Consider the following 26,801-nt stretch of genomic DNA (forward strand, 5'->3'; position numbering starts at 1 on the left):
AAACAGGGTTCAGTCCAGAGGGGGGTTTCTGGATGAATACATGCTCTGCTATTCCAACATATGAAGACTAGATTGTGTTTCTGAACTGTGTATTCCTACGCTTCTGATCATAGTACACGGTCATGACAGTGAGTAACATAGAGATATATATAGCAGTCGCTTATCAAACATCACTGAAAGATCGAGTTCAACGCAGACAATAGGCCATTGAACTTCACAGCCTGATATGCGTTGTAACCTGGTTCAATGAACCGACCTAGAACTGTGAACTGACCTACAAGAAGTAATCCCCTTCTTGTTCCTTTCTGTAAGATCCTCCCTGCCCCTCTTATGCACAGACCTGGGGGTTCACATGATGAACTTGAAGAAAAAACGGCCAAAATCCCCACTACAGTCTCCCCCGCGATACAGGGACTTTGAGGCACTAATATGGCTTATCTTACAGCCTTACTCTACATAACCTTGGTCTTCTTCTTATGTTGCGGTTCGACCTCCGGGAATCGAGCCGGAGGAGACCATTGATATCGGTATATTCAATTTTAAGGTACGCAAGTTGCAACCATGGTACCTAGGAGATCGGGAGGATAGCAGGTCCGCTATTCTAATCTCTGCCGGCCAGGTCCAGGTACAGAATCAAAACTCTGAACCCATGTGTAGGTTTTCAGATCAAGCTATTCTCCTGTGTCTTTCAAGGCGGTTCGAACAGGAAAATGTCAAAATAACAAGGATGCAAGCTAGCAGCCTCTCTCACCTCCTCGTCATTACTCGGAGCGATGTATGATAAGTGGCAAATCTCCATGATACATACCTAGGTACAAGTAGTACCTTATCTAATGTGGGATAACCAACGACGGAGGTTAATAACAAGGTTTGTATCGGGCGTCGGTAGCCGCATGCGTCATTTGCTGCAGGATTGACACCGAGGCGTGATGACATCGAGGCTAGCTATACATCGGCCCCCCCCCCTCGATCCATCGGCCCCCCCCCTTGTGATGCTAGCTATATTCGTATGCGGTGAGCCGGTGTCCCTACTACTATAGTAATTTGTTAGTATAGCTAGACAGGCGCGCATTTCGTATTTACCCGTAAACATAGTATACTCGACCTCGCTGTCGCTACCTTACTATCGCACCCTCGCCGTCGCCCCTCTGTTACACTCTCTACTGTCTGTTACCCTCGCTATTACTGTTAGTAACAGCGTGTTAGGCTACTACTAACTAAAAGATTAAAGTGTTCGGCCCGTAAGAGCTAAACACGCCTAGGTAGGTAGGTAAGGTACCTAGGTAACACTGTATTGTGCGCATCACGTGTGACGTCACGTGCGCCCGCGCGCTCGTAACAGTTACCCTCTGTTTTTTGACGCGCTTAAGCGACAGTTTAAGCAGCTGTTATTAGCCTGTTATTTAGGTACTATATAGCTGTTGATATAGCTGTTAATATAGCTCTGTTAACTGCTGTCAAGCCTGTTTTTTGGTACGATTTGACGCGTTTAAGCAGCTATTATAAGCCTGATATATAAGTCCCTATTCTATCTAGTTTACTATACAAATTGTATGTAAACAAAGATAGTCAAGGGCTCTTAACTCGAATCGGTGCTGTTGGTGGCAGAAATCCTAAAAGGGTATAGTAGGTGGGGCAGGGGGGGCCGATGGATCGAAGGGGGGGGGCCGATGTATAGCTAGCCGACATCGAGCGGCAGTTGTTAGCTGTGGCGCATGACGTTCGAGGTGTGGCTTGCCTCGGGGGCGATCATGCACATCATTCCTCCATCGAAGGCTGAAGTTAGGAGAAAGAACAAATAATATCCAGGTTTCCTTGACTCCTGCTGCTTTTTTCTACTTTCCTTGCTTTCTGTGACATCCTATTAATCCACCCACCGGGCGCGGGGTCGGCGCACTCGTGGGTAGGAGACAGAATTATACATGGGGAAAGCCTGTATCTGACGTCACAGGGCATGGCAGATCCTCGAGTTGAGATTCACTGTCGCATACTCGTCCATGACTGCAAAGCGAGTTGGTGGATGATGGATGATACGTGGGCAGGTAGAGATGCGTAAGGTAGTATATAGGTAAGGTAGGTAGGATGGGTATACAACTTTTTTCGCCTTTCTCTTCTTCATACCTTCCCCACGTATAACACAGACAACCACAACCTATCAAGACAAATCACATACAATCTCAAGGCACACCACACCGCCTTGAACCACCCCATCTCCACAAACAACTACAAGATCTTATCCACAAACACAAATACAGAGTCGCTCAGCGCACTAACTTCACAATGGGAGCCGTCGTATCTTGCGTGAGTGCCCTTTTTCCTTGCACCGCGCGTCTCGTTCATCATCACCTAACAGAAAGGAACAGATCGTGGCCATCTTCCGTACCATTGGCGCCTGCCTCATGGCAATCGTCAACGGGGTCGCAACAGTCCTCCAGACTATCATCGGAGCCATCGCCGGTCTCTTCGACATCATCATCTCATGCCTGACCTGCGGTAGGGGAGGTAGTAGGAGACGGCGAGTGACGAGTACGGTCTAGTCTCCCTCGACAGCCTCGCTCTCCCTTCTGAATACCTGGTAATTGAACGAGCGCGACTTCGATTCTTCTAGGGCGTGGGTAGATGGTGAATTGGATGGGCTAGGGCTTGTCGAGGGCTTGTGCTTTGATTGGAGTGTTGGATTGGGACGTTATGAGCTTATGGACAACGGAATAATGATGCTTTCCTTACCTTACAATACCCGGAATTAGACCACTATAGCATTCTACTCTTGTGATTTGAGAGAAGCAATGAAACAATTCGCATGCATCAAGGCCTGCAGAAATCCAAGAAATACCAGCAGAACGCCAGTGTCATATATACTAGGTACCTACTCATCGTGAAATTGCCACATAACGCAGGTAACCAGCTAAAATGCTCTCCATCTTGACTGAGATCTTCATGATCGTATTCCCCCAACGGCTTACCGCACTAGCCTACATGTCTCCTAGTTACACTGGGAAGCTATAAGGTCCTAGATACCTAAAAAATACCGTTGCCCACTTCCCTCATCCATCGTCGAAAACGCTCTTATTGAAGAACCTATGAATCTGCCCCCCAGCCTCTTTCCCCACGATCGGCTCCAACTCATCAACAGATGCATTGGCAATGTCCTTCAAACTTCCCATCTCAATAATCAGATTCTTGATATTCTTGCTCGTGACACCAGGCACCACTCGTAACATGTCTTGAGGCTCCCGGTTGAAGCTTTGATCTTCAGCTCTCTGCCCACCTTCCAGCCCGATCCTCACCGCCTCGATGGGATCTGGCTCCGCTTCTTGGGTTTTCAAGGATTCGAAGATCTCGGCTGTTTGATAGGGCGAAGAAGACCATATTATTCGCAGCCTTGGAAATGCGAGCGTGAGGAGCACGAGCTTGGATTGCAGGTCCGAGGCGCCGTTTGAGGATACCGAAGAGAGGGAGCCAGAGAGATCAGCGAATGGTTCAAGGGTGAAAGATTTGTTTTGGTCGAATTCTATTAGCAGCATGGGTGATTTATAGTGTTGGAGCATAGTCTCCGCTTGGTTGTATAGACGGCCATCTTTGAAGGAGGATATCAAATCCTTGATCGACTTCCGCTCGATGCAGATGTTAGGTGAAAGGATGTAATCCCCTACCGTGAGCATGCAAGGAACTATGACCATAGACCTTCCGTGCAGGAGAGAAGGAAGTGAAGAGCGAAACTCCCGCACATCAACTACGACCCGCGGGGGCTGAGCGGTAGCTGCGAGTCTACCACCGCCTGCTATCCGAGTGTTGATCGTCCGGAGGAAAGCTTCTTGTGGATCTTCGACGCCATGCGCATCCAGCGTCATAACGACCGACATAGTAGACTTCTCTTTGATGAGTTTGGTGAAAGCATCCTTTTCACGCCTGACTGAGGATAAATACCGTTGTTCTTCCACGGAGCCGCCATAATAGAGGAAGTACACTCGTACATTACGGTCATTGTGGGATGAGCGATAGACTTCAACCCGGCGGACAAAAGAAGTGTCTGGTTCGTACATAACTATGTACCGCGGTTTGACTTCTTCAAGAACATGCTCGTCCATGTCTCCGTCATAGGCATGGATTAAAACGAGATCTTGCATATCGTAGAGCTGGTAATAGTCTTCCATATCATCTAACGGATCCGCGACGACTTCTTCTTTCTGTGCAGCCTCTACTTCCGTGGGCCGTATCTCAGAAATCAGAGTGGCTACCTCCAACGGTTTGTCCTCTGCTGCTAGCACACTACCTGGACTGTTAGAAGCACGTGACGTGCCTGAACCAGCTGCTCCACCACCTCTGACTCTTCTCCTTTTATTCGCAGGCGCTTTCCCTCGAAAAGCTTGGTTCGAAATGTTTTTTGTGCTTTTGGCACCATCCAGAGCCGTCTGGTTCTCTGCAAAGAGAGATGCGCTTATCTTGGCGAATTCCTTCTTCCATTTCAAGTAGTTTCTGAGCTTCCTTCTCATCATAAAGGCCGCAGAAGGTTCATGCTCGTTTTCCTCGTCGTCAGTAGCTTCATCGCCTCCGGGACGTATATGCATAGTTTGGAGATATTCTCGTAATTGACGGCATTGGGCCGTATCCGTACACATAATCAAGACGGTGTTGTTCGAGTCGTCCCGTACAACGGGATTGAAATAGAGATCTCGATCAATTTCCTCTAGCACCTCTGTTAGAATTGCCCATTTAGGCTGCTCCTCTAGGACTGGCCGAAGCGACTCAATATCCTCTGCTCCGGCTTTGACCACTTTCCCTGTATATACTCTCCGCTTGGCAGTATCAAATATAGTATGAGCAGCATCGAGAAATAGCCATGGGGACTGATTTTGCCTTGTGGATCCAGGAGGAGGGGAGTGTGCTGCAAGGATAGTATCCAAATGTCGATTGAACGAGACAGCATCATACGTGAGCAGAGTGTGAAGCATTCCTCGCAATACTGTCAGGTCATTGACGATCTGTTTAGTTCTCCAGCTGACTCTATGCCAGACTGGATCCAGTTGTCTTCTCACAACTAGGTCAAATTGCTTGTGAAGGGCGCTATCAACGTTCCAGTCTTCCATATCCAGGCCCGAGTTGGCCTTCTTCAGCTCCCCAATACTGACTTCAACACATTCCATAATAGCATTCTGGATATCTCGCATGGAGTCAGACATTGGAACTTCAAGTTCAATAACTTCTGCCTTCTTCTTTCCTTCCAGGGACTGGGCCACAAGAACCTGGAAGCGTGGCCACAGCGATACATTTCGTAGAAATAGATTCCGCATCATGGTCGAAAGTGGCGCGAATCCGGTGGTGAAGGGCTCCGGGTTATCTGAGAACGCCTTGAGGAACCCAACTTTGTTCTTCTGCCTATAGATCCGAAGAATGAAAGCCTCCAGGGACGTAGCAACTATTCGGTCCGCATGTAGTACCACAAGCCCCGTAATGGTTTCGGGGTTCAGCAAGTTGGTCAAGAGGTCGACGACAAGAATTCTGGATGTGATGCTGAAGATTCCTCCCTGTGCATACATTTTCTCTCTCGTTCCTACGCTCATGACATCCGTGTTGACTACGTTAAGACCTCTCGCCTTCGGAGACATGCTGATAGCAGCGTGCTCCGCCAGGGATTCTCCAATCCAGCCATTCTCCCTCTCTTCTGCTCCGATCACTAGTATAAGATGGTTCCCCGCGGCATCGTAGGAGTGGAGGAGGTTGGTAACGAGTCGAAGGAGACCAAGACCACGCGCAAGGATGACAAGCTCATCCTTTTGTCGCAGCTCCTGGAAGAGTTCTTGCTGGTATTTCTGCGCCTGTTAGCAGAGGTGTTGACTGCCCTAGGTTCGAAGTAGCTTGCCAGTGGTAGCGACAGCCTCACGGGCTGCTGGTCACCGTTCGCCGACGACATCTGAGGCTGTCATGTTCGTAGGCGCCTCACAAGAAGGTGTCCATTAAGCCTTAGGTGTCGATGGTGGGTGAAAGGATGGATAGATTGATTGGCTGACTGCTTGATTGTTGCGTGGTGGTTACTGGTGTACAAGAGCAAGAGAAGACGTCATGCGTCCTAGGCTTCTACGGAGGCATCGATGGAGGGGCATTGAACATGTAAGGTATGTATATTATAAATTCAGACTACCTGCTCTCTTCTCTCCTCTCTCTTTTCACTATTGACCTTTTACCCTGCTCTATCTATTCTGGCTTGAGAAATCACCAAGTCTTCATACAGCAGCAATAATATCACTATGGCCACCAGATCAGAAAACACTGATTACCACCCTACCGGCGGTGCCACAGAGCACGTTGCAAAGCACGCCTCTTCAAAGACCGACTCCAGTGCCAGTACGCACCATCTGCACAACACAGAAGAGACCAAGGGCGATAAGGTTGATATCCGTTACCACCAAGCCAATCCGGGGCCGGTTATCCCCGGAGAAATAAACGCTCAGCAAGAGGGGACGAAGGAGGAGCGTATGGCTAAGGCTAAGGAGCTAAATAAGTAATACTTCTCTGGTATGCTTGCAATAGAGGGTGGGCTAGTTTGGATGTTGAACAAGCTGGAAGCTGACTAGTACCAGAGACTCCAAGATGTGAGGTGAGGGAGCTGAAAGAAAAGGATGCGCCTGGAAAACAGAGCCCGGGACGACGCTTGGAGAGCAGTTTGGAGGGATCCAGTACCTAATCGTCCCATGGCAAAACTTGAATTTCACGAATAAAAATTGCTTCTTGCTTGGAAATATCTCGTCTTCTTCAGTGCTGAAATAGCTCGGTCATCGCGCTTGTTTGCTGGTGAAGGTGTTACCCTTCCTTCGAGATGAGGGATTAGAAGTTGAATCCTGGAAAAGCCCTGGCCAGATATATTTAATTCTGACTCGTACAGCCGTACTAGCAATCGACCTTCTCCCCTCTTTGCATCTGGATGCTGTGATATTGACCGCGCGTTGGCGAGGCAAGTAGAATCAAAGTCAAAGTACGCTCGTCGCTCTCCTCCGGCGCTTCCTTGACCAGAGCCGGTCAGAGCCCTTTGGGTGTGGCTCAGCCGTCGTGGCTGAAATTACGACTTCTACTCTGCAATATTGTCAGGCACCACATACTCCGTATACTTACTACCAACACCACGTTTGCCCAGTGACTGCAATCATTGCTCCTCCTGTGGCTGTTCATCACTCGCTCAAGGTATTCAATACGCTCTTTTCGTTCTTCTGGGTTGGCTAGGAGAACAGCTGCTGCGCGTTCCACGATCAGATGCGCTCAGGAAGCGCGGCGACCATACGAGACCAACCTCCCACACGACTACACCTCCCTAGCATCGCATGAAGACGCAGCCATAAAGCCTGAGGTCGACAGAATTTACACTACTGTTTGAGGTCGATCCAGCTCTGAAGGGCCAAAATGCCATCGATATTGTCTGATGAGGATAAGGAAACTGTCAAACGCCAGGTGCCGAAAGCCTCGAATAAGATCCAGGCTGTAGCGGTAGCACGTCTCTACGTTGCTTATCCCAACCGCAATAAATGGACATATACTGGTTTACAAGGGGCAGTAGTTCTCGCGAACGATCTTGTGGGAAACACATACTGGCTTAAGCTTGTAGATATCTCGGTGCGTTTACCCCACCGGCCCCTTCCCCTGGAATCACTCTGGACAAGATAGGAAGAAAAGCTAACATCTGCTAGCCTGCTGGCCGAGGAGTAATATGGGATCAGGAGATCTACGACACGTGGTCCTACAACCAGGACCGGACATTCTTCCACACGTTCGAGACAGAGGAATGCCTGGCCGGATTGTCTTTCGCGGACGAGAAGGAAGCAAGGACGTTCCTGAAAAAGATGAACGATCGGGAAAAGAATGCTAGCAAAGCAACAAAGGCAACTAAATTTGGAGGATCGGGTCAGACCGCAGGTGGGGGAAGACACGGTCTGCTAGGAAACTTTTTTGGTGGACATAGACACTCATCGGCCCCTACGGTGCAAACGCCTCCTGATTCTCCGGCCAATGCACTTCCGCCTGCACAAAATTTCAAGGCTTCAGTTGGTAGTTCTAATGGCGAAAAATCCGAATTCGCTGCGCTGGACGCTATCGATCCCAACTGGCGAGAGACTTGGGGGGGTGATTTGAAGCAAATGGGCATTACAGATGATCTCATTCGGGATAACCAAGACTTTATTGCAGATTATATCCGGCAGCAGCAAGCTGTACAAGCTGTATCTTCCCCCACCAATGGGACCGAGAATCAGAGAAACAGGGCCCCTCCTCCACCTCCGGCGCGATCAGAAAGCCCTCAGAATGCAGGCAAGGGAAGAGGAGCCCCCCCAGCACCCCCGCCAGCGCGAAGGTCTGCTGCTAAGCCTGAACCTGTTCAAAGAGAGCCAACCCCTCCTAGAGAACCTTCGCCTCCGAGGGGGCCACCTGTAAGTATACTCACAGCGAATTCTATGATCAATTGTGAAAGATCCTTCCGCTGACCTTCTGGACAGCCTCCCCGGTTTGCTGCACCGCCGCCTTTGCCTGATGCTGGGAAGTATGCCCACACGAACAACAAAGCCCCTTCACGAACCCATGCACCATCTCTATCGAATCCAGGGCCGCCGCCCCCACCCAGGCCTCCCAAAAACCCAGTCGATGATCCCCACGAGCCTGGAGAAACTGGTTCCAAATTCGGAGTCCCTCCACCGCCGATGGGAGCAAGGACAGCACCACCTCCTACACCCAGTAGAGGCCCAGTACCGCCCCCACCTCCACTTCGAGATGTCCAAAGTCCACCGCCGTCTCGCATTCATGCAGTGCCCCCAGCACCTGCGCCCCACGCTCCACCATTACCTCCGAAGACACCGAATGCGCCATCCTCGACTGCACCACCCTTACCACCTAGTTCCTCTCGTCCTGTACCGCCTCCCCCTTCAAGGGACAATGCACCGCCACAACCTCCTCCATTGCCACAATCGAAGGCACCATCTGTGCCCTCGTTCACTGGTAGCTCAGTACCTCCACCCCCTCCCCCTCCTGGTGGTTTAGATGGCCATCCAGCCCCTCCACCACCGCCACCTCCGCCTTCAAGTAACTCCAGTGGTCCCTCAGCTCCCCCACCACCACCGCCGCCGCCTCCAGGTAATTCCAGTGGTCCCTCAGCTCCTCCACCACCACCACCGCCGCCTCCAGGTAACTCCAGTGGTCCCTCAGCTCCCCCGCCACCGCCGCCTCCTCCGCCGGGTAACAATGGTCCACCAGCTCCACCACCGCCTCCACCAAACAGAGATTCCGGGTATGCATCCGGAGTTCCACCCCTTCCAAAGCCTACGGGCGATCGAGCAGACCTGTTAGCTGGTATTCAGAAAGCTGGCGGTATTGGAGCATTGAAAAAGGTCGACCGAAGTAAAATTAGAGATAGGAGTGCTGCTATGGTTCCTGGATCAAGTGATACCGGGCCGGCTGGATCTGGATTACCACCTGCGGGAGCAAGCGGAGGAGGAGGAGGAGGATTGGGTGATGCGTTGGCAGCTGCTCTGGCACACAGAAAGCAGAAAGTTAGTGCTAGTGGTAAGTCTGATTGATCCTCTCACTCGTGTGTAGTTACTTATTCCTCTCTAGATGACGAAGCAGATGACGACGATGAATGGTAGGTAGGATAGACGGTTACGCTCAAGTTTTTGGGCTAGAAATTGATGCAACATGGCGTTGTATGTCAGATTTGGCAGGCCTCGTCAAAGGGCTGTCAGGTTAGGTGTAGTAGGTATTGAAATATAATCGAAAGAGCATTGGAACCTTACGTTGTGAAAAGAAGAAAAAAAGGCCCTTCACTACTATATATATCAGTCTCTGCTCTCGCCGACTTCCCTGATCTTTTTGAACGTGTCACGTTAATTCTCCCCCTATATCTAATCTATATCCCAATGAGAAGGGGGCAAAAAAAAAAAAAAGAGGAGACGAAAGAGACATACAGCAGTAGGTATTCGCTGGTGGTCACCCACCCAACTACTAATCTACCGATCTGAAGCTTATGTATGGCAGAGCGGACGGGATGCCCAGTTCTCTTCAGTCTATGGCCGTATGTACTAGCCATTTTCTTGTTCTGGAATATATGGTGATGAGTTGATGGGAGGAAGCGAATAGGTACCTAGAGAGAGGAAGGGGGGACGAAGAAAGAAGGGAGGGGGCCTCCGGTTTGGCATCATTTAAGGGTTTTCCTTCTTCTTCCTCTATATCTTCCGAAGGGCCTCCTTGCATTCTGAGATTTTGTACGACTGCTGTGGACTTAACACACTTTGCAATAAGTAGGTAGACTAGAAGATCCTTGGCTACATGGGATAGTTGGCACATCGTCATCACATTGGGAGCATTTATAAAAAAGACCATAATTTTTCTATCTCCATCTACCGTGAATGCGTAAGCGCCCAAGGAAAGATGCCAGCTGGAAAAAATACGGAGGAAAAGCGGTGTTAAGAATTAAAGGCATAGTCAATGGATGCACAACGTCTCTCCCACTGTGCAAGCATCGCCAGTCAACAAAAGAAAATTCTGTCGAGGTTCTCCGGATCCGTATCGAGAACTCGGACAGGATCCGCGAGATTGAGAGAGAAGACAGTCTTTTCCTTCCACAGTACACCCTATTAATAGATCTAGCAGGGTGACTCGAGCGGACATCCCCTTAAATCTCATCAACATCGATCTCCTTGCCACCCTTCCCATCCTCGTCTTCGCTATCGGACCTGTCTTCGTCGAACTCGAAGTTGCAGTCACCCTCGCCCTCCTGTCCGTATGTATCCGTCTCGTTGATCTTGGCGCTCTCGGGCAGCTCGCCGTAGGCCTTCAGACTTCGAGCCTCGTCGGCGCTGTACTTGAGGATCACGTCGCCCTTCTCATCCTGGTAGTCTCGCAGGGAGAGGAGGATGATGTCTCCTTGGTTGATCCAGACCTTCTTGCGGAGCTTGCCTCGGATATGTGCGAGTCGTTTTGAGCCGTCGAAGCAGAGAGCCTCGAGCCGACCGTTGCCGAGCATCTTGATGACCTGGGCATATTCTGAGGTGGGGGGGTTAGCGGGTCTTTCGAGAGTGCGACAGAAGAGGCGGCGGGGACGTTACGTACCTTGGCCTTCCTCCTTGAAGGTCAGTTCACGCTTCTCATTGTCGTTTTCGTTCTTTCCACGACGACGGTTCTTGCCTCCCTGTTCGACGCTGTGTCAGATTCGTTCTTGCACGAGGTGCGGCTCAAGCGATGCGGGCGCTTACCTTCCCCTTATTCTTAGGCATGTTGAATATCCGATGCGATGTTCTCTCGGTGCAGAAGTTTCAGATATGTTCTTTGTCAGGTGTGTGTTTGTATGCGACTCTGCGACTCTGTCTTGGTGGCGTTGGGGGAAATGTCTGGAGGGTGTAGGTTGGAGAGAGTAAGACGGGGCTTCTTCCTTTAAGTGCGCTGTTGATTTGGCGGGGCTGCGCTGTGCGTCACATGTGTTAGGTTTCGCGGCTACAGGACGGTGCAGCCGCCTGAATCGCAGTTCCATCTTTTCTTGCCCAAGCGAGTCCGTTTGCAGGAGATATCTTCCTCCTCTTTGTCTCAATTCCCTTTCAATTCAACATGGCAGTTCCGCCTTTGGTGGCAAGTCGGGGAGGCAGATACACCTCCATGGGCCAAGCCTAGCGCCTAGACTCTTGCAAAGAATACGACGTTGTACCATCACCGATGTCTGGCGTAGCCGCAGCTCGAGCCTTTGGCTCACCTCTCCCATCCCCCATGGCTCTCACAGTCCGGCGTGCCATGGGGGAACCTGCAGCTTTTGCATGGAGATTTGGGAAATTCCACGCCTATACCTACACGGCGTCCCCGAACCTCGAGAAAAATACGCACCCTTTGTACGAGTTCACAAAGAGACGGTGGAACACGCGGTCAGAGCCCCTTTGGGTCTCGGTCATTGCGAAGAAGCACACGGGCATCCATAACAGCCGATGCGTCCGCAGCTGGCTCTCCCGCAGATTGCGGATAGCCGTGAACCTCTCGCTGAAGAAGAACGGCTATGCTCCGGACGGCACCAGGTTGGAGGGCCCGGAAAGTGGGAACCATCTATGGGGGACGGCGCAGTTCCTGGCGGAGCAGCCGATGATCAAGATGAGCCAGGAACAGGTCCAGGAGCAGACGGACAAGGCTGTTCTAGAGATCATTCGACTCCAGGAGCCGAAGGTGAAGAAGGTGAAGAGCGGAAGCAAGAGTCCGTCTAAGAACCCGCCCGAGTTGGAGAAGGCACAATAGGATAGGAGGATTAATTCCCCTGGGTTATCATGATAGTTACATACCAAAGCCAGAGAGAATGTGATGTTGCAAGGGTACTTGAAAGCCAATCGAGCGTGGACTGGAACTGTTCGAGATGTGCTATATGCTATATATAACCCCTATATCCACGAGTAGTTTGTTATGTTGGCGGCTCTTTTCCTTCCCCGGCCTCAATTAATGACTGGCGTCTTTAGTGGACATTGGACACAGTGTTTTGGTGGTCAACTAGAGGTCCCAGGAAATTGGAAATTCAAGACAGGGGAATCTGGCCTCCTTTTGTCTCGCGCCCTTGCCTCCCCCAGCCTTGTCGGGGCGCACCCAATCACAGCGTCGGCAACATCCAGCTCCTCGAAACAACTGAATTTATTCACAACCTTTCCCCGTATCCTCCTCCACACCAGGGCTCCCCGAGTGCAGCCCCGCAAACCCACGATGCTGATCTCCCTGACCGTCGGCAAGGTCGATGCAGGCGTTGCCGTCCTGCTGACCAAGGACAAGAGATTGGTATGCTATGCTATGCTTTGCTATGCTTTGCTTTGCCCCAGCCCTGTTGCGACCGCACCACACCCGCCCTGAATGAACCCCCCTCAATCCCCCCAACGGGAAGCCCAAAACTGATCTCTTTATTTCCCTTTCTACAGATCGAGTTTCCCTCCATCCTTCTTCCGCCCAACATCTCATCCGGCAGCATCGTCGACATCACCGTCTCGCGCAACTTCACGTCCGAGCAGAAGACGCAAGCCTCCTTCCTCGCGCTCCAAGATTCCATCTACCATTCCTTTGGCGAGGCCGAGCCCGCGCCTCCTGTCCTCCGCTGCAGGAATGCAACGCAGACGTCGGTCGTCCTCGAGTGGGACCCTATTCAGCATGCCACGGCGGACGTCATCTCCCTGTCGCTGTTCCGCAACAACCAGAAGGCGGGCAACATCCCGCGGCCCACGGTCATGCAGAGCACCAAGATCAGCGGCCTGGCCGTCGATACCGAGTATACCTTCCACCTGGTGCTGCGGACGAGCGCGGGCACCTTCAGCAGCGAGAGGGTCACGGTGCGGACGCATAAGATGACGGATCTGAGTGGGATCACGGTGACGCCGGGCATCCTGCCTGCTGCGCTGAAGGAAAACCTCACGAAGGCGATTGGGAGGATCGGAGCCAAAACGGCAGACACAGTGCGCATCGACACGACGCATTTCGTGACCGTGGAGGGCAGAGGTCTGGCCTGGGAGAAGGCAGTCGAGATGAACATCCCGGTCGTGAGGCCCGAGTGGGTCGAGGCCTGCGAGAGAGGTGGCAGGATTGTAGGCGTGAGGCAGTATTATCTCGATGCCGATCCGAGACAGCGTCAGGTTATCCCGCCGCAGGCGGAACCTGAGCCTGCTAGGAATTCTCTCGCTCCAACGCCCTCTCAGGAGAGCGCAGCGAATAGCAATGGTGCGAGTGCCGCGAATGGTGTCAATGGCAAGCAGGCTGCACCTCCATCCCCACCCGAGAAAGACACACCCAAGAAGGAAGAAGAGAGCAGTGATGAGGAAGAGGAAGAGGACGGCGAAGAGGAAGAAGAGGAAGCCGAAGAAGAAAAGACCGCAGTGCCCGACGAACAAAAAGTGCGAGTTGAAGACCGCGACCAATATAAAGTAGCCCTCCGGCCCGCGGCGCCCACCGCAGAAGAAAAGGGCAAAGGAAAGGAGAAAGCAGAGGAGGCCAAAGAAAAAGAAGACGGCGAGGACGACGGCGACGGCGAAGAAGGAGAAGCAGCAGCAGGCGACCACACGCCCGAAAACTCCAATTTCCAGGACGTGGCGCTCTGATGATGGCATGGGCATGGCATTGCATGTCTAGCTATAAACACTATACCTACGAAATTCTTTTTTTAATTGCAATAATGGACAGGACGCCCTGCCTTGCCCTTGCCTTGCCATGGTTCACCTCGGGCTTTTTGTTCAGCGCCGAGTGGAGGGAAGGATGGGGGGAAGGCTTTTTTTTATAGCTTGGTCGTGTATGTGGGTGCTGTCAGTCAATGTTATGTTTATGAATGAGAGATGTAAAATATAACTAGATTACCCAATCCATCCATCCTACCATACCTTATCCACAAACATCACAATACTTCAAGAAGTAGTATTACCGTTTGTATGCCTCAAATTCCTAGTTTTTCTTATCTATACATATCTACTGAGAGTTACCTGTGTGGACCGTAGGAAAGAAGGAAGAATGCTATTAATCAATCAATCAATACGATCAGCGCTCTGACTCAAAAAAAAAAACCCTCGACTTACATACAGTACAGTACAGTATAGTAGTAGCTAGCTCTTGTTGCATTAGATGAGATGAGATGAGATGAGATGTCCCAGAGTGTGGCATCGCATCGGGCTGGTACATATGTATATGTACATCTCTAGAGATCCGGTGCGCTTGGTGAGCTGGGAAACCGGATATAATTAATAGGGGCTCTGCCAGGGAGGAGGGTGGGGGAGGGGGTGTTTGGGATTGAGCAGTTAGACAGGCTTTATAGGTAGGCATCACTAGCACATGACAATGAGCAACTGCTTTTCAACAAGATTATTATTATATACGTCCCCTATTTCGGGCCTCCACACCTCATCATCTATCATCATCATCTATCATACACTGCTGGAGACCCCACCATCCTCACTCACACTTGGCGCGCCTGCTTGCAGCTCCCTCATGACCGGCACCACTTCCTCGACCAAGCCGTCAGCAGCCACCATCCCCGGCGCGCCGCCGAGCAGGCCATCCGGTCTCCTCCTCCGCTTGGGCAGCAGGCGGTCCAGCTCCCCGAAGCTGTTCGCGATGCCGCCGAGCGTGCTCATCAGCATGGCGTTCTCGCGCTCGATCCTCTGTAGGCGGGCCTCGACCGCGCGCTCGCGGAGCGACATGTTCCGCTTCGCCCGTCGCTCGCGCCGCCGCGCCTCGAGGTCCTGATCGCTAGGGGATTGCGGCGGGTGCACCTGGCTCCTGTTTCGCTTTCCCATCTTGGGGGTGGAGTCAGACTCTGAGCCGCAGGACGAGGTGAAGGAGCGAGGTGGTGTGTATGTACCTTTCGCAGCGTGCGGCTTTGGAGAGGCTTCACTCGTCCGTTTCCTGGCTGCTCTTGTGCTTGGTGGGGTCTCGGATAGATATACCGTCCCTGTGTAAGGGGCGAGATCCGCGACGAGCATTATGGGGGAGAGGGTATTCCCACTTCTTCGCTGCGACCTCTCTAGAGATATGCTTCGTCTCTTCTGAGGCCGAGCAGGAGAGTGGGAGATTGTGGTTTGCGAAGATGCGCGACTTCGGTTTGCGGTGCTAACAGCATCGGAAAGGGGCTCTCGGCTACTCTTCTCTCGTAGCGCCGCGATATCTCTTGCTTTTCGTGCTTTGACTCGCTCCTGCCGGCTTTGAAGCGTGACAGGATTGGACTCATCTGTACTGCCTTCCACGGGCTTTGAGTCCGTTTTGGATACGTTATCAATTAGGCCGCTCATGATACTTCGCCGATTGATGGGAGGCGAAGGGGACGGCAGGAAGTCGGGGATGCAAGGACTTTCTGGGACGTCGGGGAGTCCCCGAGTTGGAGCTGGAGAAGGGATCAGGTGTTTCGGAGTGTGGCCTTTGAGGTGAGTAACAGATACAGCGGTATACCCCTGTACTGTCTCTCCGGTGCCAACGACCGTCGAGGTTTCGGAAGCAAGGCTCTCAGCCTTCTCAGATAGGTTAGAAGGTGTTGGGGTATCTTCCCGAGAGGCATTTGCAGCTGTGGCGTAGTTTTGAGCAAGCTCTGTCTGGACTGTCTTAGATATTGTGGAAATACTCGATTTCCGGGTTGGCAAATCTATTTTCACAGAGGCCGTAGCAACGCTCGGTGCCGTCGAAACACTGCTTACTCTTCGAGACCGGTTGTGCGGAGCTATAGTTGATGCGCTACTATACACCGTACCAGCTGAGTGCCGGGAGTCTGTTCGTTGACTGTCAGGCCGCAGGATATCGGGAGGAAAAACAGTGACGTGGCCCTGACTGCTCCTCCGTGACCTTGACGATTCTCTTGTCTTGACTCCCGAGGTGCCTTCCTTGAGCTTCTGCTGGCGGTTGAGTTGAGTGTAATAGTTTTCCAAGGTCTGCGTAGTTTCGGCGCCCAGAAGTTCTGCTGCTGGGGTTGCCGCTGATGGTGGTCGAGAATGGCTGCTTTCTCGTGTCCCATCGCGATTCCTGGGTGGGGTTGTTCGGTGAGATGAATTGGATTCCCTTCCCTCAACAACAGGCTTCAGAACGGTGACATGAGCGGGTGGCGGAATAACTTTAGCTTGTGAGTTGTTGGGAGAATGTCCTGAACGTTGCGGTGGCTGGGATTTGCTCAGGTGATCGTACTCAAGAGGTATCGAAATTGCAATATGACGAGAGCCTTCGAGAGTTTTTGCAGCGACGGCAGTGTCTGGCAGCTTGAGCAGCTTTTGCGGTTTCTTGGGTTTGCGCCCAAATATCTTCAAGGCCGACTTCTTGATTGAGCCGTGATTCGTCTCATCAGAGTCAGGGATCGACATCCAGTTATCGGGTGGTGGTTCCTAGATACGGCATGTCAGCCTTTAGGTTCCAGAAGGAACAATGGCCACTTCTTGCCTTAGTTCTCAAAAATTCAGACAATGCCTTCATGTTTTCTCTGTTACTCTGTAACAACTCTACATGTACTGAACCAACGTTCGCCGCAGTGTTACGCCTCGAGGAAGGTTGCGACCTCATTGATAGCCTCGACTCGGAATTCCACCGGTTCAATTGAGGCGACGAGGTACTGTGGGAGGGAGAAAAAGAGAAGCCATGGCTGGTTTGCGCCCTATCCTGTCCATACGTTACAGATTGCGTCCGGGAACCCCTCGCGTGCTTGTTAACTTCTCTGGAGCCACTTGCCCGGCCAGAGACGACCGAGATATCGCGGTCGACATGAATGGATTGACTCGAGTGAGATCGGGGTATGGCTGTGTGAGGAGCTGGGGATCCGACGGGTGATTGCATATTGGTGTCTAGAATCGATTCCGTATGAGTTATCTGCAGGTCGCCAGACTTCGTACACGGAAGAAGAGCCAATGGAACCAGCTCAACATACCGGGAAGTAAAGGTCCTCCGCCTGAGAGTCCTAGCAGCCTCGACCGCGCTGACCAGAGCGAGATCGTTCCAACACGAGGGACAAATGCAGCGGCGATCGGAAGCTTATAGAGAGAAGCGGTTCATGGAACAAGGAGAGTAACGCTGAATACTGATTCGGACGGGCAAGATAGGCGTAAGGAGAGAGGTTCGCAAGATGGGACTGATCGGAGCAAGGTAGCGTATGTCGATGGCAAGGGAGCAAGGGAGTGAGAGCTGCTGGAACAATGAAGCCGCAACGTCAACGTCAAGGCGGTGATGGAGGAACTGGAGAAGGAAAGAAGCTGGGAGGCCAGCGTAATCCAGGCGGGTGACTGGGATATGGAGATGGTATATAAAAGCGAATTGAGAAGCGCGGTGGCAGGACGTGAGACCTCAGCTCAGCAGGACGGATGAACGAACGGACAGAACAGAACGTTCAGAGAAGAGAAGAGTGACGATGTTGATAAGATCAGGCTCGAGACATGGAGCAGAGTTGGAAACGAGAAGGAGAGGGAGGAGAAGCGGAGGGGAGAAGGAGAGAGAGGAGAGACAGGAGAGGAGGAAGAAGACAAGGGACAAGGCTCAGATCAATCAAATGATGGAGAGGAAGTGTTTTCCCGTCGGTTGCCCCTGTTCTTTGCCCCCCAACGCCGGGAGGGCTGGAGGTGATCATCAAGCGACCCGACGAGCGCCAGGATGGGCGGCCCCATACTGGTTGGTGGTGGTGGTAAGTAGTGGCATAGCGATGATACCCTGTTGTGCCCTCGGTACGGTGCGACAAGAGCACAAGAGAAAAAAAGACGCTGGACCCTACGTGCACACGCAAAAGTTCTTGGCCGCGGCCGTAGCCCCTCGAGATCCTTCGACGTTAGACGATGTCTTACTGGCAGCCGCAGCTAGAACCAGTGCAGTAGTCCGCCCGTCTCTTAGCCAGGGGCTCAAGGACCCAAGAGCGCAAGGGTTCAGGTTCTAGGGTTCCAGGGTCCACCGTCCGTGGTTTCTGGCTCCGTGTGGCTTTGGAGGGCTTGTTTCTCCCCGGCCCAGAGGCCTGCAGCGAGATAATCACATTCATCCGAGGTGAGATCGATTTGAGAGGTTGCCGGGGTGGAAGTTCTGGGGATGATGCACGTCGGCGCACGCGTGTATTCCACTCCAATCCTTCCTCCTTCTTCACATAATGGCAGCGTAGATCGTAGAAAATCATGCAGCTGAGCTGATTGACAAGCTTCCGGCTCCCACCAATACTACGCGGAGCGTTCCTCTGTCAGCGCGCGAGCATGTTAGTAATAAAGCTCCGTAGCAGCGCAGTAAAAATAGAAAAGGAAAAAAGCAGACAGCGTACCTTACATCCAGAGATTCCAGAATTCCAGATGGTTTGTTATTATTACGGGACTGGATCCACGATCCCATCCAAGTCTTCTGATTCGGGATCCGTTTCTCCTGCAGTGGGGAATGCCTCGCGATCGGCGTGCGCAATGTCTGTACGCATAAACCCATGTCGGCCATCTACAAGCATCACCCATGCAGCGAGCGACAAGGCACGCGGCGTTGACCAGGTTGATCGTCTGGCGCTTCGTTCATATTTCTGTTGCTGTGCGGTGCTGTGCGGTGCTGGGCTGTATTGTTGTTGTTGTTGGAAGGGAGATGAGGGATTGGGAGAGGGAGGGAAAGGAAGAGACGAAAAGGGGAATGTGTGTGTATACACCTATAATAAAGGGCCATAATAAAATACATACATATATACAAGGTAGGTAAGAAAAAGACTTGCAAATCTTCGGCCTTCCTGTTTACACTCTTTTCATCTCGGAATCTCAGGACATACTCCAGGTCCGAGATCAAATCATCAATCATCAATCCATCAAGAGAGATATATATATAGGCCATAGAATCCTTTCAACGTCCAAGTCCCACCACTACCAAGAACCGTTAACAGTCAATACCTAGACGACGTTTCCTGTCTATTGATTCCGCGGTCCACTACTACTACTGTACACCCCCCCTTTCGTATCAATCAAGATGATCTCCAACTTAAACCCAAAAAAAAGGAAAAAGAAAAAGAAACGAAGAAACCCGACCCGGCCGTTTGGGAAATTTCGCGTCGCCCCCCCCCCCCAGGGCCCCATCTCCCCCCCAAGCGCCGCCCTTTCGGCAATTCCTGGTTCTTTGCGGAAGGCGACGCGCTCATCGCAATCATCACTTCTTCTATCAATTTTATCACATCACCACTTATCACCCACAATCAGATTGGGTGGATTTGTTTGTTTGGTTGGACGGGGGCTGGTCGGCGATCACCGTCACGGACTCACAGGCATTCTTTACGGAGCACGCTGTGCACGTCCTGCTCGCCCTCTCAGATACGGTACCGGGGATCAATCTACTACTCTGCTCTGTATCTACAGTACGGAGTAGTAGGTCCTAGGTGGAGTGTGGATTCGCGATGTCTATTCCGGAGAGCCCATCGCAGCCCGTCCAAACATGCTCATCCATCCCTATGGTAGGTACCGATATACCACTACACTCTACGTTTCTATGTCTCTATGCAAAGGTCCTGAACCGCATATATATACCTCTCGTGTGAGACGCCTGCAATGCTGCCGTGATGGTGATCCCATGTCTTCCCTGAACTCCATTATTATATTTATCATCCCACGTCTCATATCGGTTTTCCTTCCAACTCCCATCCTGAAATGTTCATCCCTTTCGCCTGGGGGGTTTGCGTTGAATGAACGGATCGGCAGGCGCTTTCTTCCGTGGCGGCATCACCCCGGCCGGTCGTGAGGGAGGAGGCGGCTTGGCGGCCTGGTGTGCAGCCAGCGCGGCGTCAAGGTCTGGAACCTTCTCGTTCTTCAGGGGGTGTGCCTGTAAGATGTCAGCCAATCTTGCCTTGAACTACTCAAAACCACACTCAGCCGTTTGACAGCACTGTCTCATCTCAATCACCGAGTTTGATAGTAACACAGCTACAGCGAAAGTATACGGAGCAAGAGGAGCCTACCTTTTTCGTCGACACATCCTCGTCTTTGCTTGTTGCTTCTCTGGGCCGCTTGCCGTGCTGATTGATTCCGAATACAGACATTCCTCCAGCAGAAGGTTTTCGCTCTTGCTTGACTGCCTGATCTCGAGACTGCGGTTTGGTCGGCTCATTCTCGCTACCCAGAGGTGATTTCATCGACTCCTGCTTGATGGCAGGATTTCGAGATGGATTGGAGTCCGACTTGGTTCCAACAGACATCGTGCTGCTTCCACCAATGGATGACTTTCTGGAGCTCGATGCACTAGGCGGTACATCGAGCATCTCCACGTCGCTGTCCTCTGCTTTAACTCGAGAGGGATACGCTTTGCTATCAGAAGCCGGCTCTAGCTGGAGCGGGGCTGGCTGAGATTCGTTACCGCTTGAAATGGTTGCAGGTGGCAAGGCTTGCTGAACCCGACTCGTTGGCTTTGACAACAGTGCCATGATATCACCGCTAGTGTATCTATCACGGCTTTTCGCATCTTCGATGAGCCTATTCCAGAATTCTCCTTGTTGCAACGATCTCGAGTCTCCGAGGACCCACAGGGATGATTTGGCACGCGTGAGACCAACGTTCATTCGTCTGATGTCACCAAGGAAACCGATTCCTCCAGTGGCCTTTGCTCTGACACAAGAGAATATAATAATCTCACGTTCACGTCCTTGGAAGGCGTCGGTAGTGTTGAACTCGATCTCCTCGAAAATAGCATCTCCATACTTCTGGGCAAATCGTGACTTCAGCTCATTCAGTTGGGCTTTGTAGCTGGTTATGATCCCAATCTTGCCCTTGAAGTCATATGACCTGTAGTCAGCTTTCAGTCTCTCGTATAGTCGAATCGCAGCATTGAGTTCAGGAATGTTGATAAATGAGTGGCCCCGGGCCTCCTTAGACTGGACACCTTCAACATCAAAAAACCGGTATGGCCCGAAAATCGTACTCGCGTGCCATGGCTTTTGCCGCAGCTGAGCCATACCGTCACCATCAACCAATCTACCGTGGTAGAATTGCTGGCTTGGGAACGAACTGATCTCGGGGTGCATGCGGTATTGTGTATCAAGAAGATGGACATCTTTAGGGTGATTGCGTTGCATGCGAACAAAAAGAGACTGTTCGTATCCAAAGCTCTGCGCAGATCTTGATAGGACTGTCGGTGGCAGCTGCTCAGGATCTCCAACAAGTATACACTTGGAGCATCCGTACTTGAGCGGAATCAGAGCACTGAGCTCAATGCATTGGGCTGCTTCATCAATGATGACAGTCTCGAATTCGACGTTCAAGTTCCTAAACATGTCATGGCCACTGCCACTGAGGGTCGAACACAACACATGTGCCCCGTCGATGATCTCCTGTTGGAATCGACGACGGTTGATCTCATTCTGACGGGTCACAGTGTTTCCACTCTCCTTATCCTCATCAATCTTATTACCAATATGCGCTTGGTTCCGCTTCAGCTGATCAAACTCCCGCTGTAGTTGGAGCTCCTGTGATTTGTCACCGCTGGCGCGAGCTGCATCCATTTGAGGTCTCAGCGCGTTCAAGCGCTCTTTGATTTTAGCAGCCTCCTGATGTAGCTTGTCCCTATCCTGTAAGAGCTTGTTCTTTTCGCCGTCATCACCTTCAAGTTTCATCCGGACCAGCTCGTCTAACATGACGTCCTTAACACTTGTGTTGATAGCGTCGCTTCTACCTATGCGGATTACGTTGATCTTTTGTAAGGGGCCATTGAGAGGCTGGATGCCCTCCTTCAATCGTACAACCAGCTCATCAACTGCAGCATTACTGGGTGCACATATAAGGAGTTTCTTCTTTGGGATTGGAGCCGGGGGTTTGGGGTTACCCGAGGCTTGGACTTGAGGCCTGGCCCGGTTTTGATCCTCGTGTTGTTGCTGTAACGTTCGAGTTAGGAGAGCGCCGACCATGGCGATGATGGTTTTGGTCTTGCCAGATCCAGGAGGTCTACAAATTGTAAGCTATCAAACAATAAAACGTTGACGAACTTACCCTTGGATTAAAGTGAACCCATCATTATCATTAGCAGACAAGATTGCCTGAGCCTGTCCTCTGTTTAGGTTGTATTTGGACGACATCTGAGAGATCTTGTCCTCAGAGTACTTCTGAATTGGTGAAGGCTTTGCTTCGAGGACTTCATTGCACAAATCGTAATACTCCAAACTACTTAGGGCGGCGAACTCGCGTTGTGTTGTTGTCATATCGGTAATCTTCACAGCATGGATTTTGCCATTCGGGACGAGACACTGAAGAAAGGTAGGGCTGATTTCTCTGCTGACACGATACGTGACCTCCAGTACTTCTTTCTTGCGAGTGGTTCTATCCACGCGAGCTAAGCAGTGCGGTTCTTGCTCGTCGTTCAGTGGATCCGGGCTCCTTGACAGGAGTACAATGTCTCGTTCAGACATTTTGAGTTCTCGATTGGCTGATATGGGCATGTTTGTGCTCACTTCCATGAATTTATCCACGGAAAGACGATTCAGGACTTTGATCTCAACCGGCTTGAAAGTATTCTCGTCCTTTGCGGCTACTAGGGAGCGCCATACCTCAGATATGAGCAAAGGGCCAAAGGTCTTCTTATAGAGGTCAAGATCCAGGAACTGATTCGCGATTCTTCTGCACTCGTTGTTGCTTGGCGGATCGTCGCCAGCATGGAAAATATCCCAATTCAGTATCTCGAGGTATAATCTGTCCATGTTGGGTTCTACACGAGCACGGAGATCCTTGGCTGATCGTTGCACTTTGGTCTTGCGTACTGGACCTTGCTGCTGTTGCATCAAGGCACGACGCCGGCTCTCCTCGTACTCCGTGACCTTTTTGGATGCCTCCTTTCGCTTCTTGACAAGAGCGTTCGTCTCATCTTCATCATCATCATCGTCCGAATCTTCATCTGATGAGCCGACCATGATCTCACTGCGCACTGGTGCATGGTCTTTCCCAGCTACGCCGCCGATGTCTTTAAGTCCAGACCCTTCTCCGCGGACTAATGCTGAAGGGCCTCGGAGCGCTTTAGCCTTAGCTATGGCTTCGGCATTTAGGCGCTTCCTTTCTTCCTCTGCCTTGCGACGATTTTGAAGGAACTGTTGGTTATTTTCCGCCGTTTTCGTGGAAGTCGCCTTTATTTTGTCAATGATAGCCTTATGCTTGTCTGAAGACAGGGTCAAAGCATGACTTTTGGCTGGTAGCGTAGGCTCGTATCTCTTCCCCCCTGCTGACTTCGACCAGGAGTCAATAGTGGATTGCTTTTTGGCAACGACAGGTGTAGGCATCTCTATGATTTCAACGCCTTGATGCTCGTCCAAAGCTCTTTGAAGCTCTGCCTTCTGCTGATTCGTCAAGTTTGTTCTCTTGAAATTGGGCTCGTTCTCTCGCTTGCAGGCATTCTTGATGTAGTCCGAAGCGAACTCATCAATCTCCAGCTCATACTCTCCAAGGCATCGAAGAAGTTTGCTCAACAGACGTGTGATGATACTGATAAGGTATGCATCCCTCAACCTGAGCATCATTGTCAGGCCATTGACGTTGTGGCAGATTACCTCTAGGACCCTTCTGATGGACTGCTTTGAGGACCCCGAGTGAATGGATGCCTGGTTATCTTCCGCCGGGCTCGATTCACTCAAGACAGAAGCAATAATGCTATGTTGGTCAAATAGAGCTTCCGCATAATCCATAGCGTCGCGGCAGAATTCCTGCATATATGCTGTTGAATGGTTTACCCGCGGAGCCCAATTTTCAGTTGTAGCAAAGACCACGTCTAAAGCTCGCCATTGGACTGCCCACCATGCCGTGACTGCATTTTGCTCTGAGCTTGTCAAGTTAGAGCGGATCCGCAAGATTCCCGTGTTTCCACAGAGTGCATCCAGCATGTCGTTCCCAATCTTGAGCATGTATGGCACAGGCGAAAAAGTACGAGCCTTGATGATTCGACTGACGGCCCACGTCATCGAGCTCAAAGTCAGCGAGAACGCTTCCTCCAATATTTTTGAAAATGCATCCTGCTTGGTACTGTGGCCAGTCATGGTCTTGACGACTGCCACAGTAGCTTCATAAACCGCCTGGTCTGCGGAGAGGAGAGCAGCAAACAGCGGGCGACCCGTCTGGGGAGTTTGGTACATCTGGCGAAGGTCTGAGGGTTCGAAGTCACTCAAACGCTCAAACACTCGCGAGATATTGTCATTGAGCTGCCTGAAGCTTTCGTTGTACTGGATGTGATCCTTGGGCAAGTCGGGTTTCTTTCTGTCCATTGGTAATAGCTCGTCAAGACCTACGAGGGCCGATGTGGCAGCTAGAATGCTCTTCGCCAGGTCAACATTTCCTGGCCGGAAGATATCTAGGGTAGCTTGCCACACTGATTGGGAATGACTTCGGCCGCCGCGCTGAATTGGCGTTCCATTTGCAAGTGCAAAATATTCCGCACTCAGCGCTTTACAATCAAGTGCGAGCGCATCTTGGATGACCAGCATGCCAAGTCGCTTCAACTCGCGATGATTGTCGTCGGAATCAGTCAGATTGGCGCATCCAGTAATGGTATTTTTGTACGTATTCACAAGGCCCATTATATCGTTTATGACAATTAAGGACGTTGACGGCTTGATTACATAGTCTGACTTAACAAACGTACCCAAAGTAGTGGATAGGGCACCAAGACCAGCACGACAACATGCGAATCTGGCGTTCTCAGAGAGTTTGGCAGTTTGTAGACGTTCTAATAGGTTGTAGAGTAACGAACGGCACGCGTCATGTTGGTGGACTGCAGGAAGGGAAGCAATGAATTCTGGTATCCAAGCGGTAGCAGGCGACGACTCATCTTGCTTGAATTCTTGCAAATTGGCAAGCAACTTCTCGAATCCAGGGCTGGCAAAAATCTGCTCTGCAACAGTGGCAGGCGATATTGTACCCATGGCCTCCCAGAAATTCGTCGGCGATTTCTTGAGAAGGTGTCGAAGTGCTTCAATAAGTAAAGTGACGACCTCCTCGGAGCCAGATGGAAGATGATGAAGTACCAACTGATAAATGTTGGGTTGAACTTCCAATCCTTTGAGAGAATGTGTGATTAAACCCTCATCCATTTTATCCAACATAAGGAGGAAGCCGTTCCAAAACCTCTGTATATCGGCAGGTGTGGCAGTGGGCTGGGAAACTGCGATGATGGCTTCGGAGAGAACGTCATGCACAACCCAGTCGAAGGTTTCAGTTGTAAGATTGATGGTCATCTTCTGCCATGCGCATACTGCGAATCGCAGCCGGTATTGATCACTATCGAAGAGAAAACGGGCCATAGCTGGGAGGATATCGCCAATCCTAAGCACCTTTCTGTTCTGGACTTGTTCGAAGACATAGTTGAAGTGTGCCGAGAGCCTCTCTTCCGATTTATGGTAATCTATACAGCACAAAGCTTCGTACAAAGCTAGGAGGGCCTTGGTGTCATATTTCGCCAGGAGTCCCTGGGTGCGTTGTTGGACTTCTACCCCAGCCAGAAGTTTTTCACCTGCTTTGAGACCATTGTCAAGCCGCTGAAAATCAATGGCATTCAGCCTGTTCGAGAGCTCTGCCACCGTGTCATCGTCGAATTGTCTGCAACCATGAGTGGATGATTTATTCTTTTGGCCATAATCACTTACTCTGCCAGTTCCTTGAGGTACGGTTTGCGGCCCATATGCCAGTTACGAACGCATTTGTCACAAGTCGTTAGCAACTCGTTCAAGCGTCGAGTATAGTCGTCCAGCAGAGTCCCAGATATCTCAGGAGCTAATCCCAGAATGAGCGAGTACTTGTATGCTATCTCATGTCGTCTCTTGGCATCCTGAATCAGTTCCTGCTTTGTCTCCGGGCTCATGTCCTCTTCGGCTTCGTTTGGGGAGTCGTAATCAGCATTGTCATCATCATTTCGCCTCGGACAGAACCAATGTGCGTCTTGAGGGAAGCCTTTTAGCTCTCTATTGAATACAATGTCAGAGTCTTTACTTGACTAAAGCTGAAGAGGGCAAGCCAATAAGAAGAACTGAGGAAGGGAAGGGGAGGGGAGTACCCGTCGAGACCATGGAGCTCGTCCATGATCTCTGCTTCCTCGCGCATGGCGGATCATATAGTGTCCTATAAGGGCCTCATCGAGTATTTAAATTTGCGAAACAAGATGTAGCTACAGAGAAGAGGCACAAACAGATGTTTGTTGCTGAGAGTGAAGGAGGTCGCTGAGAGGTGTTCGTTTTTAAATTGGAGATCGAGAAAGAGCGAGACTTGCAGACGATCAAAGTCAAAGTCTAAATGGCTAGCTAGGTAGGGCTCGAGCGCGTAAAGGCTGCCAAAGTGGCCGGCAGCAAATTGACTTTTGAAGACAGTTGAACTTGGTGAAGTCGTCCTTGGTTTTACCCTCCGGAGTAAATTATGGCTCGTCTCGGG

The 26,801-nt window shown here is 51.2% G+C and overlaps 10 protein-coding genes across 10 annotated transcripts; 6 read left to right on the top strand and 4 right to left on the bottom strand.

Annotated features, from left to right (window-relative positions):
* Nucleotides 1-2,280: 2,280 nt before the first annotated feature.
* On the top strand, nucleotides 2,281-2,537 carry M430DRAFT_99631 (hypothetical protein; the record flags this gene model as incomplete). Its single annotated transcript, XM_024870201.1, has 2 exons — nucleotides 2,281-2,301; nucleotides 2,364-2,537. 2 exons carry the CDS (start codon nucleotides 2,281-2,283, stop codon nucleotides 2,535-2,537), a joined length of 195 nt encoding a protein of 64 aa, XP_024722230.1.
* A 328-nt stretch (nucleotides 2,538-2,865) lies between these two features.
* Nucleotides 2,866-5,911, bottom strand: M430DRAFT_65299 (hypothetical protein; the record flags this gene model as incomplete). The annotated part of the gene is made up of 2 exons (XM_024869162.1): nucleotides 2,866-5,810; nucleotides 5,861-5,911. The coding sequence occupies 2 exons, from the start codon at nucleotides 5,909-5,911 to the stop codon at nucleotides 3,045-3,047; spliced, it is 2,817 nt and encodes a 938-aa protein (XP_024722231.1). The 3' UTR covers nucleotides 2,866-3,044.
* A 297-nt stretch (nucleotides 5,912-6,208) lies between these two features.
* M430DRAFT_40864 (hypothetical protein) lies at nucleotides 6,209-6,682 on the top strand (the record flags this gene model as incomplete). The annotated part of the gene is made up of 2 exons (XM_024867437.1): nucleotides 6,209-6,471; nucleotides 6,579-6,682. The coding sequence occupies exons 1-2, from the start codon at nucleotides 6,246-6,248 to the stop codon at nucleotides 6,680-6,682; spliced, it is 330 nt and encodes a 109-aa protein (XP_024722232.1). The 5' UTR covers nucleotides 6,209-6,245.
* A 710-nt stretch (nucleotides 6,683-7,392) lies between these two features.
* Nucleotides 7,393-9,620, top strand: M430DRAFT_17637 (hypothetical protein; the record flags this gene model as incomplete). The annotated part of the gene is made up of 4 exons (XM_024863715.1): nucleotides 7,393-7,602; nucleotides 7,677-8,411; nucleotides 8,478-9,537; nucleotides 9,589-9,620. The coding sequence occupies 4 exons, from the start codon at nucleotides 7,393-7,395 to the stop codon at nucleotides 9,618-9,620; spliced, it is 2,037 nt and encodes a 678-aa protein (XP_024722233.1).
* A 1,025-nt stretch (nucleotides 9,621-10,645) lies between these two features.
* M430DRAFT_136948 (hypothetical protein) lies at nucleotides 10,646-11,345 on the bottom strand (the record flags this gene model as incomplete). Its single annotated transcript, XM_024862486.1, has 3 exons — nucleotides 11,226-11,345; nucleotides 11,083-11,161; nucleotides 10,646-11,016 (listed from the first exon to the last, which is right to left on the bottom strand). The coding sequence occupies exons 1-3, from the start codon at nucleotides 11,244-11,246 to the stop codon at nucleotides 10,646-10,648; spliced, it is 471 nt and encodes a 156-aa protein (XP_024722234.1). The 5' UTR covers nucleotides 11,247-11,345.
* A 207-nt stretch (nucleotides 11,346-11,552) lies between these two features.
* On the top strand, nucleotides 11,553-12,547 carry M430DRAFT_34087 (hypothetical protein). The gene has a single exon (XM_024866486.1). It carries the CDS (start codon nucleotides 11,731-11,733, stop codon nucleotides 12,241-12,243), a length of 513 nt encoding a protein of 170 aa, XP_024722235.1. The 5' UTR covers nucleotides 11,553-11,730; the 3' UTR covers nucleotides 12,244-12,547.
* Nucleotides 12,548-12,696: 149 nt separating this feature from the next.
* On the top strand, nucleotides 12,697-13,640 carry M430DRAFT_75104 (hypothetical protein; the record flags this gene model as incomplete). Its single annotated transcript, XM_024869550.1, has 2 exons — nucleotides 12,697-12,768; nucleotides 12,906-13,640. Coding segments are annotated over 2 exons (807 nt in total), but the record flags the coding sequence as incomplete, so codon positions are not given.
* Nucleotides 13,641-14,885: 1,245 nt separating this feature from the next.
* On the bottom strand, nucleotides 14,886-17,268 carry M430DRAFT_49251 (hypothetical protein; the record flags this gene model as incomplete). Its single annotated transcript, XM_024868057.1, has 2 exons — nucleotides 14,886-16,823; nucleotides 16,879-17,268. 2 exons carry the CDS (start codon nucleotides 17,266-17,268, stop codon nucleotides 14,886-14,888), a joined length of 2,328 nt encoding a protein of 775 aa, XP_024722237.1.
* Nucleotides 17,269-17,552: 284 nt separating this feature from the next.
* M430DRAFT_274395 (hypothetical protein) lies at nucleotides 17,553-18,352 on the top strand (the record flags this gene model as incomplete). Its single annotated transcript, XM_024865611.1, has 1 exon — nucleotides 17,553-18,352. Exon 1 carries the CDS (start codon nucleotides 17,837-17,839, stop codon nucleotides 18,350-18,352), a length of 516 nt encoding a protein of 171 aa, XP_024722238.1. The 5' UTR covers nucleotides 17,553-17,836.
* A 1,718-nt stretch (nucleotides 18,353-20,070) lies between these two features.
* Nucleotides 20,071-26,477, bottom strand: M430DRAFT_26603 (hypothetical protein; the record flags this gene model as incomplete). Its single annotated transcript, XM_024865426.1, has 5 exons — nucleotides 20,071-20,238; nucleotides 20,375-22,349; nucleotides 22,395-25,976; nucleotides 26,024-26,338; nucleotides 26,431-26,477. The coding sequence occupies 5 exons, from the start codon at nucleotides 26,475-26,477 to the stop codon at nucleotides 20,071-20,073; spliced, it is 6,087 nt and encodes a 2,028-aa protein (XP_024722239.1).
* Nucleotides 26,478-26,801: the final 324 nt, after the last annotated feature.

The sequence above is a fragment of the Amorphotheca resinae genome (assembly GCF_003019875.1).
Source record: "Amorphotheca resinae ATCC 22711 unplaced genomic scaffold M430scaffold_4, whole genome shotgun sequence".
In the NCBI taxonomy this organism is placed as follows: domain Eukaryota; kingdom Fungi; phylum Ascomycota; class Leotiomycetes; order Helotiales; family Amorphothecaceae; genus Amorphotheca; species Amorphotheca resinae.